At 43.7% G+C, this 10397-nt stretch overlaps 1 protein-coding gene across 1 annotated transcript; it reads left to right on the plus strand.

Moving 5' to 3' along the window:
• The first annotated feature begins 604 nt into the window (after window positions 1-604).
• enc1 (ectodermal-neural cortex 1) lies at window positions 605-9871 on the plus strand. Its single transcript, XM_030786387.1, has 4 exons — window positions 605-654; window positions 2372-2671; window positions 3010-4534; window positions 9305-9871. Exons 2-3 carry the CDS (start codon window positions 2378-2380, stop codon window positions 4489-4491), a joined length of 1776 nt encoding a protein of 591 aa, XP_030642247.1. The 5' UTR covers window positions 605-654; window positions 2372-2377; the 3' UTR covers window positions 4492-4534; window positions 9305-9871.
• Window positions 9872-10397: the final 526 nt, after the last annotated feature.

Raw genomic sequence — 10397 nt, forward strand, 5'->3', positions numbered from 1 at the left:
TGACATGTGCTAGGTCATTAAGGTACTGGTCTTACATTTTCAGTTTAAGAAATGATTATGACCTATTCAAACCTAATATTTTTCCCCATTATGTAAATACTGAGCTCAAATGTAACTATAAATTGAGACCCTGTTTTTGCTGCGTCCCCAGCTTTCCCTATTATATCAACGTCGTTCCTTCGAAGTAATGTCAGCTCTTGTATCCTTTCTAGTCAGTGATTTACATACTCCTCCTATCACCGTGAAGACACGCCCTCTTTTCCCCATTAAACACACCCCCTTTTCTCGAATCAAAAGGCAAACCAACCGGAGAGACAGGGAGACGTTGAGGTGAGCGGAAGGAGTGTGGTATCGGCTGAGCTGGACGTCTCCAGACAACGGACATCAATGTAAAGACTGGTGATTCAGCTTAAAACTCTGTGCTCCACTTCACATTGCGTTAGGAGGACGTAGACCAACGGAGAACAGTCCGTTGCTAGAAGTCAAACGTTTTGAAGTTCCCATCTGAAGTCCAACGCGCCAGCCCTTTCCAAGACACCTTGAGTCACCGCGCGCAAGAGCGGTCAACCTCTGGTCAGCACCGTGGCTCTTCCTGGTGTAGCATGTTCACGGGTTAAGGCGGACAAAAGTGAACCCAAACTTTCACCCAAGGAGGTAAACGGAGTATTTTCTTTTTTTTTCTTTTTCTTTTTTACAGGGTCAGCACTGTGTGACCTCAGTCCGTAGCCTCATGAACTGTAAATGCATGTGTGTGTTTATTAGGAATATTCTGCAATCGATCAGAACTGGGTCGCCATTAGTTTACAATAATTAATCATAAATTTTGCAGTTTTCTTGTTGCTAAAGAATTATACGAAACTATTTATGACAATTATTCTGTACATGAAATGCAGTTCATGCATTTGACACTGCACAATTGCCTCGCTGTTGCTGATATGAGTTGTTTAGTCATGTTAAGTCATATCCGTTTGTTCAGCTTCTTGGTAGTTTATTTCGCCGATTTGAAAAAGACTAAACAAATATTTAAAATCTTGATATAAACCTGCACAAAGCCAATACTATCTTCTCAGAACAAATGGACTATTACAGCGCTGTAACCTGCAAAATATCACTACACGGTATTGGCGGATGTGATTTTGTCCAAAACGACAGATTACATTATAAGGACAATAATATAAACCTGCACTAAATGTACGTAGAATAATGCTTAACTGTCGAGCACAATAGCCTATTACATTTAGCCTGCTGGGTTCTAAGTGAGTTATTGGTAATGTCAACACATTGCCCTCGTTCATTGTCCCCCGCAGCTGTGGCCAATCTAACTGCATTAGCAGTCCATATCAGGTACGATATATCAGCGATGTTGATGTGTCGGTAATATATTTAGTTGGTTGCAGGACTACATTTTACCTCTTTGCAGACCATTAGAGGAAACACAATTAAGACCTCCCCACAGGGATCACTGACAGCCGGCCAGGGCCCGAGGGGGATGTGTATCGGTTACATGGAAATTACGACTGATTGGATTTGAATACATGCTCATATAGACAACCAGATGGCAGCCGGTGACATTGACACAGTTTGGGCGCTGACACTGCGCTCATTGCTGAGGCTCTTTGTTAATCTTAGGCTGCTCATTGCCACTAAGAGGTTAGCTTGGATGTTTACATTTAAAAGTTTTTTCCTCTTGCCCCCTTTGTTATCCATGGTCTGCTTTTGAACACCTGGTAATGATTAGACTCCCTTACATTCCAGTCGGCTAGACATCAGAGGAGAACATGCTTGTGTGCGTGTGTGTATGTGTGTGTGTGTGTGCGTGTGCGCACACAGAATGACATCATCTTGAGCTATACACTTTTTTGGGGCTAGTTCGCATTGCTCTGTGGGTTTTCATTGAATATTGTTCATATCAGTGTATCTCGTCTGGGTTGAAAATAAGATAACCTCTGTTTTCTCTCCTCAGAATACACAGTAAGGCAGTAACCCGTGTACTCTACCCATCTCCAGAATAGATTTGATAACATATTTTACTTTTATCATAGCCTGTCCCAACAAACTATTTTCCCTCTGAACCTTTGCCAGTACAAGCCCTTCTCTTGATTGAACAAGAAAGTCTGGTTCCCAGTGATGTTCATCAGCAGCTTTTCTGAGTCTGTTTTGCCCCTATTGTGATTGCCACAACTCATCTCTGCTCTGCTCCGCTGGATGTTGAAACCTTTTCTTACCAAGTGTATTCAGACAATAAAGCAGCAAACAGTTTTACTTCACTGTTTTCACCACGTACACTATGTAATCGAGACTGCGATCTGTCTCTATCAGCAGTGAGACTTTTTGCAAAATATTTAACACTTTCCCTCCCTTCTCTTGTCAGGATTCAATGAAAATGTCCGTCTGTATGCACGAGACCCGAAAATCACGGGCCAGCACAGGGTCCATGAACATCTACTTGTTCCATAAGTCGTCATACGCCGACAGTGTGCTCATGCACCTCAATGCCCTGCGACAACAGCGGCTCTTCACCGACGTCCTGCTGCACGCTGGGAGCCGTTCATTCCCGTGCCATCGTGCTGTTCTTGCTGCCTGTAGTCGTTACTTTGAAGCTATGTTCAGTGGAGGACTGAGAGAGAGCCAGGCCAATGAAGTGGACTTCAGAGACTCCATACACCCAGAGGTACAAATGAAGCAATCTGTAAACTGAGCTGCAGGCTCAGGAATGAGAGAGATAAACTAGGTTAAATGAGGCTTATGAATTTGGCCTTTCCAGTTGGCTTTCTTCTCATAACAAATCAAGAATCCGTTGGCTGTGGTCATAATAATAATAATAATAATGGTAAAACAGTATCAAGACAGATACTATTGCTTAAGAATACATTCAGATATTGATTTTTTTCAATGAATTTCTACACTTCCTGCTGTGGAGGAGATAACACATGCCGCGTGTAAAATCAATGTTTATGAATATATGGGTGGATAGCTGAATAATCTAACCTGTGCCCGTATGTTAAAAAGGTATTGGAGCTGCTGTTGGACTATGCCTACTCGTCCCGCGTGGTCATAAACGAAGAGAATGCTGAGTCCCTCCTAGAAGCTGGAGACATGTTGGAATTCCAGGACATCAGAGACGCTTGCGCGGAATTCCTGGAGAAGAACTTGCATCCATCCAACTGCCTGGGCATGCTCCTGCTGTCTGATGCCCACCAGTGCACGCAGCTTTTCCAGCTCTCCTGGAGTATGTGCCTGAGCAACTTTCCTGCCATCTGTAAGACTGAAGAATTCCTGCAACTTCCTAAAGACATGCTAGTCCAGCTACTGTCTCATGAGGAACTGGAGACTGAGGATGAACGGCTAGTCTATGAATCTGCGCTCAACTGGGTGAACTATGACCTGGAACGTCGGCATTGCCACCTTCCGGAGCTGCTCCGGACAGTGCGGCTGGCGCTGCTTCCTGCCATATTCCTGATGGAGAACGTCTCTACAGAGGAGCTGATCAATACTCAAGCCAAAAGCAAGGAGCTGGTGGATGAGGCCATCCGATGTAAGCTGCGCATCCTACAGAACGATGGGGTGGTCAACAGCCCCTGTGCCCGTCCCCGTAAAACTAGCCATGCCCTTTTCCTACTGGGAGGTCCTACCTTCATGTGTGATAAGCTGTACCTGGTGGATCAGAAGGCCAAGGAGATCATTCCTAAAGCTGACATTCCTAGTCCACGAAAGGAGTTCAGCGCTTGTGCCATTGGTTGCAAAGTATATGTGACGGGCGGGCGTGGCTCCGAAAACGGCGTATCCAAAGACGTTTGGGTGTATGACACACTGCATGAGGAGTGGTCCAAAGCAGCACCAATGCTAATTGCACGATTTGGCCACGGCTCAGCCGAGTTACGGCACTGCCTCTATGTGGTTGGAGGTCACACGGCTGCAACAGGTTGCCTTCCTGCATCGCCGTCTGTCTCACTGAAACAAGTGGAGCAGTTTGACCCCGTTGCCAACAAGTGGACCATGGTGGCGCCCTTACGGGAGGGCGTTAGCAATGCGGCTGTCGTTAGCGTCAAACTAAAGCTGTTTGCTTTTGGCGGCACCAGTGTAGCGCATGACAAGCTCCCGAAAGTCCAGTGCTACGACCCTGTGGAAAATCGGTGGACTGTTCCCGCTTCCTGCCCACAACCATGGCGGTATACGGCTGCAGCGGTCCTTGGAAACCAAATCTTTGTGATGGGAGGTGACACTGAATTTTCTGCATGTTCAGCATATAAATTCAGCAGCGAGACATACCAGTGGACAAAAGTGGGTGATGTAACGGCCAAACGCATGAGCTGCCAGGCTGTAGCATCGGGTAACAAACTCTACGTGGTAGGAGGCTATTTTGGCACACAGCGATGCAAGACGCTGGACTGCTATGATCCAACTCTTGACGCTTGGAACAGCATCACCACTGTGCCCTATTCGCTCATCCCCACTGCTTTTGTCAGCACCTGGAAACATCTCCCTGCTTGATTGATGTTTACCAGGATATTGTCTGTCCCCCTTACCTTTGGAGGTATGTACACAGTTTCACATATCATGTCTTTTCGTTTTCCATCCATACTGCGATTGATTTCGGTTATGGTGTCAGGGTTTTGTCTGGGGCCAGTGGCAAACATGTGCTCACTCTCATGGTGACCGATGAAATAGCTCCTTCAGTCAGCATCCTTGGAGCTCTTTCACATTTCTTTAAGTTTTATGTTCTCAGTTATCCTCTTTTCTGTCATAATGTCTTCCTATTTGGACCCTGTACTAAAAGGATTAATTTGATACAACACGATTCAGTTGTCTAAGGTCATGAACCCACTGAGAGCATTTTGTCAAGTTATCTGTTTTTTCAAAGCTGAGATTTCAGCTCTTTAGCTCAAATGCATGTGAGCACACAAACCCATGGCTGGGATGGTAGTCTTTCTGTTTGCAAGGCATGTTTAAGTACCGATTAGGATTCAGTATTGTTGTTTAGGACTCCGTATTGTTGATTTTGAGTCAGACATGGTTCTATGGCTGTGTTTTTTAAGGCATGTGCTTAAGAGCTGTTGTGTTACGTATCTGTTGTGTTGTTTATGCATTTGAACTAGGAGAAAGGTCATTGTTTGGCCTGCCCCTCCCCTCTAGCTCTGTTCACCACTAAGATCCATATTAGAGAGCAGCGTAATTGAGTATTGATAAAGTAATTAGATTTAACCATGATTCAGAGGATTGGATTACATGCCAAGAATATTAACCACTCTTTCTGCCAACCACATTATCTATCTATCTATCTATCTATCTATCTATCTATCTATCTATCTATCTATCTATCTATCTATCTATCTATTTTCTGTCTTGTGTATTTCTGTTGACAGCAGTTATATTTTGATTGAAAATGGCCACATTTTCCTGAACCTCACTGAAATCAATGGCCATAAACAAACCCCCATGATGGTTGTGGACATGTGGTCTGAGTGTCTTAATAGTTTATGTTTGGAGAGTTAGAGAGTGTAAAGGGACTCACTTGGGGAAAATTCAGTTTGTGTGTCCTGAGGGAAGTGAATTAAAGAGAAATGTGGAGTCTTTAAACGTAGACAGTTTGAGCTGACCATTAGTGAGCTTCACACAGCAAACTATTTCAGAAAAGGGCACAAGACTCAAATATATTTCTCAGTGGGGTTTATAAAACTGTGTGAAAGTGAGGTTGTGTGATACATGGGGAGAGAGAGAGAGAGAAGAGTGATATGTATCTGAACCCTCATAGGGGTTTTACAGGAAGTCAAACAGTGTGAAATTCAGCTGTCAAAGCCTTAGACACTACAGAGCCTGTGCTGTTCTAAAACACACAAAGTCTCTGCTTCACACCCACATCTTCATATAATCAAATGTTCTAGCGTAAACCTGCATTTTAATATGTGCGTGGGCATTGAAAATTTACACATAAAATGAATGTTGTGTTATGAATGTTCTGAGAGAAAATGTGATTGTTTGTGCATATGAGTGTGTGAGTGTGTATGTATGTGTGTCTGTGTGAGTTATGAGTGCAGTGTGGGGTGTAGCACTGAGGGTAATTGAAACAGAATAGAGGACTTTTATTGTCCCTGAGGGAGGAGAGAGAGAGTGTAATTAGACAGGCATTTCTCTGGCAGGCTGCTACAGAGTGACAGGACGGCTAATCCAGTCTCCAGCGCCTCCTCTTATTGGCTAATCTGGATTAGGATTACAGGCTGGAGAGATAGAGAGAGAGAGAGAGAGTTGCAGAGAAAACAGATGACCACATGTGAGATGGGGAGGGGGAGAGAGAGAGAGAGAGAGAGATTTTGAGCTAGAGCTGCGGAGTGTCTGATTTAGTATGTTTTTAATTAGAGCAACATGAGAGAGAGGAGAGGAGAAGAAAAAGAGGTAGAGAAGAAGACATCTAAAGGAGAACTATTTCAGGGGAAGCCAGGAAGATGGGTAGAATGCATGTTGATTAGTCCCTTTCTTCTGTGCTTTGTGACCCCCCCCCCCCCCCCCCCCCCACACACACACACACACACACAAACACACACACAAAAGCTCACTTTCAGATGCCAAAACAGACAGCTTTTTGAGAAGAAGAAGAAAGGGATTTAACACAAAGGCACACCTACATGCACACATTACTGCCATCATCTGTAGATGAATGTTGTCCCTGCACTGTTGGGATGAAGGTGTTAGATAGATGGATGAGGAAGAGGAGGACAAAAGGAATACAGAGCTGATCAATGGACTATTTGTATGATAAACTAAAAGAGAGAGAGAGAGTGTGGGAGTGAGGGATCAGGAAGAAAAAGAAGGAAGAGAAAAATTCCAGGTGATTTATATATCAGCACAGTATTTGCAGACACACTTCATTTTTATGAAAATTCATTTTCCGTAACCAACCTGACACGGAGCACCCAAAAAGATGGTTAGTTTGAAATGTTTATCCCCTGTAAATCTGGTTTTTAATCTTTCCTGGAGAATTTAAGACTATAGACTAAACAAAATCTGCCATATTCAGCTCATAGGATTTACATAGAGAGAGAGAGAGTGAGGGAGAAATGGAGAGAAAGAAAAGGAAAGAGCGAGAGAGAGAGAGAGAGGTGTAGAGAGAGTAAAAGAACAGGAGAATTTGGAGCTCCCAGTGACCAGGAAGGGCTCCACATACCTGTTTGACTGTTCACCCTCATCTGTTTCGGTCAAAGTTCCACAACCCATAAGCTCGGGGACTGTGTGTATGCGTTAGAGTGCTAAGCTCACTTCAGTCTGGAGGTCGTCTTTTGTTCATAGGGCTTTTCTCATGCATTTAAAATACCACTGAGTGGTCTTCCACTGAGTAACAATCCCACTTCTATAAAGAGAGGAGAGGAGAGGAGGAAGTGAAAGGAGAGAAAGTTTTTAGTCTCTCTCTCCTTTGCTGCTGTCTTTTCTCACACTGCCACTGGTGCTATCTCTCTTGCCTCTTGGGAACTCATCTGGCAACAGAAATCCTCCCTTTCCTGTAAGGGTCTGGACACACTGACCACACACACACACACACACACACACACAGACACAAAACAGACTCTGTTTCTAATCCTCTTTTGCTTTCATCCCACCTTCTCTCTCACAACACAATCTCTCAAACATGCACAGAAATCGTCATTCTCTTACTGACCTTCCCAGGAAAAATAGTTTGGAGAAAAACATTGCACTGATGTGTGTGTGTGTGTGTGTGTTTGTGTGTGTTTATGTGTGTGTGTTTGTGTGTGTGTGTGTGTGTGTGTGTGTGTGTGCGTGACCAAAACGGATGTGTGTCATCAGTACATGGATGGATGGATGTCGTTTGGTTGTTTCTTTCTTTGTCTCCTGAGTTGGATAAACAGTTGTAAGTGGTAACTGATTACATAGATGGATCGAAAGATAAACTCAAGGATTACGGAATGGCTGGACGGTTATATGGATGGATGGTCTTTCTGTCACTTTCTGGGTTGTTCTCTCTCGGGGAGAGATGGGGAGAGAGAGAGGGAGAGGGAGAGGAGTGAGTGTGGGCGTCTGATTTCAGATGCTTGGGGGTACTGCTGCTGTCTAACATCCTCCCCCGCTTCACTGGAGAGAGAGAGAGAGAGAGAGAGAGAGAGAGAGAGAGAGATTTGGGGCCTCTCAAGGCTATGAAGCAGCTGTGAGGTAAAAGAACGGAGGGTAAAAACTGTTCTTAAACACAACAGATCAGATTTCAACATGGAGTCTCTCTCTGGAGCACAGACAAGCTCAGAAACCTTCAACCCCCAATGAGACATTTGGCCTGGTGCAAAAATTACCCCTCTGTATTTCTCACTTATATTTATTTGTTTGGAAAACACCTTGAAGTGAATTCCCAAATGACTTACAAGTAAGGGCGTGCAGTTAATAGATGAATTTTGTAAGTGGAATTCAGTACAAGCCGAAATAATCAAGGATATGTTAAATAAGATAAAAAAGATATTAAATAAGATAAGTGCTTGAGTGTTAATACAATAGCAATAAAGCCCCTTTTATGAAGTTGTCTTAAGATAGTATGATGGTGAAAATATGAAAAATTGGTAAAAAAAAAAAAATGATGGGTGCTATTTCTGTCGGAATCATGTTGCCTGATTTTTTACTGTTGAAGGATTAGTAAAGAGTTGTTTTGTTGACAGAGGGTGGTTTGTTAGAGAGACAATGTGAATGTCCTTCTGGGGTTCAGCAGCCCTAGAGCTGTGATCAGGTCTGAAAAACTGGATGACTCCTGTGCTGAGGCAGTGTGTGTGTGTGTGTGTGTGTGTGTGTGTGTGTGTTTAATGTCTGTTCTCTTTGTCTCTGGTGTAACAGGTGTGTGTGAAAGCATGTGTGAGTGTGTGTGAATGTGTCACTCCCTTTTGTTTTTACAGAGGGAGAACAAATGGCCATGCAGGAGAGATGATGGTCTGGATTTTATCTCAGAGTTTTTTGTCTTTCTGCCTCTCTCTCTCTCTCTCTCTCTCTATCTCTCTCTCTCTCTCTCTCTCTCTCTGTGTGTGTGTGTGTGTGTGTGTTGTGTTTGGCTTTGACTTGTCATTTTTGGAGAGTGTCTGTTCTTTGTTTACAGTAAAATGATGAGTCTGTCTGGTTCACTGGACAGTGCAGTGTTCATGACCTTAGAAAGAGAAATGACATCTGGCTTCAGTGTGTGTGTTTGTGTGTGTGAGAGAGACAGAGAGAGAGAGAGAGCGCATGCAAGAGAGAGGGGGGTGAAGAAAGAGTGAAAGAACAGGAGAATTTCGAACTTCCAATCCTAATGTTTCCTAATGTTTGTTTTTTTTTCTTTTCTCCACAGATCTCATTCATTTTCAGTCATCTTCTGCTGGGTTTCGACTGTGAAGAAATACACTTTAAATTTTCCATGAAAGTACAAAGACATTTTCACGTGTTACGTTTTTACACTTCTCTTTGACATAAAGGGTGTTAACCAGTCACCAACCTGACCCTCTACTACAGTCACAAACCAAACTACTCCAAATTGATCCAAAGTATGCTCTGCTCTTTAAAGGACAACTGAAAGTACAGAGCCATGTAATATTCTGCCTGGGGGTGTTCCGTAGTGAGCCTGTGTTCATGATGAGGACCAAACCTACCAACAGCTGCTGATTGGAGAGGACCAGTCAGCATCGAGTGTACTGAATATGTCTGTCAAACAAGCTATCTCGCTGGACACGTGTGTGTCTTGGGGTGTGTCACATGAAGGATGGAGTAGGAAAGAGAAAGGAAAGGGCGTACTCCTCTGCATGATATCTGTAGACAATCCAAGTCACTATAATCACTCACTTTTTCTCTCTCTCTCTCTCTCTTATACCCTGGTGAAGCAAAGGGGAGAGAGGGGGTGTCTTAGATCAAGAATGCTCATTTTTTGCCCGGAGGGTTCTGTTATCTTTCTTTTTCTGTGTGGAACAAGAAGAAATAAATGTATGCTCTTTTCATGCCCTTATTTGAACAGGACAAACACAAGCAGTAACTGTTCTTCTTCAGCAGAGCACAGCGGTTCGTGTGTGTGTGTGTGTGTGTGTGTTTGTTTGAGCGTTTGTTGGAGTGGAAATGGGAGCGGCAACACCGATGCTTGCTTAACTAAAGATGTAGCTGACAAGCCTCATTCCTTTTCACATGCGAATCAAAAAACATTAAAAAGATACAGTGCATGCTTCTGATGTGGGGCTTGAAGGATGACTGTATAGAGAACAAAACACGGCACAGTCAGAAATGACCACAGCATGGGTTAATGACTGGTGTGCAGCACAATGGACTACTTATGGAACTGGGAGGTGTCAGAGGCTTGATAGGCCAAAGTGGGACATTTCTCAGTTTCTTGCCCTTTGGAGGTTCAACCGCTCCAACTAGATGTGGTTTTATGAGCGAGAAGAGAGAAAAGGAAAAAC

This window comes from Chanos chanos, chromosome 10 (genome assembly GCF_902362185.1).
Source record: "Chanos chanos chromosome 10, fChaCha1.1, whole genome shotgun sequence".
Classification (NCBI taxonomy): Eukaryota; Metazoa; Chordata; class Actinopteri; order Gonorynchiformes; family Chanidae; genus Chanos; species Chanos chanos.

Coding starts and splice junctions, on each gene's coding strand:
- enc1 (XM_030786387.1), top strand. CDS start 2,378: ATGAAAATGTCCGTCTGTATGCACGAGACCCGAAAATCACGGGCCAGC. Junction 2,672..3,009: donor GAGACTCCATACACCCAGAG/GTACAAATGAAG, acceptor TATGTTAAAAAG/GTATTGGAGCTGCTGTTGGA.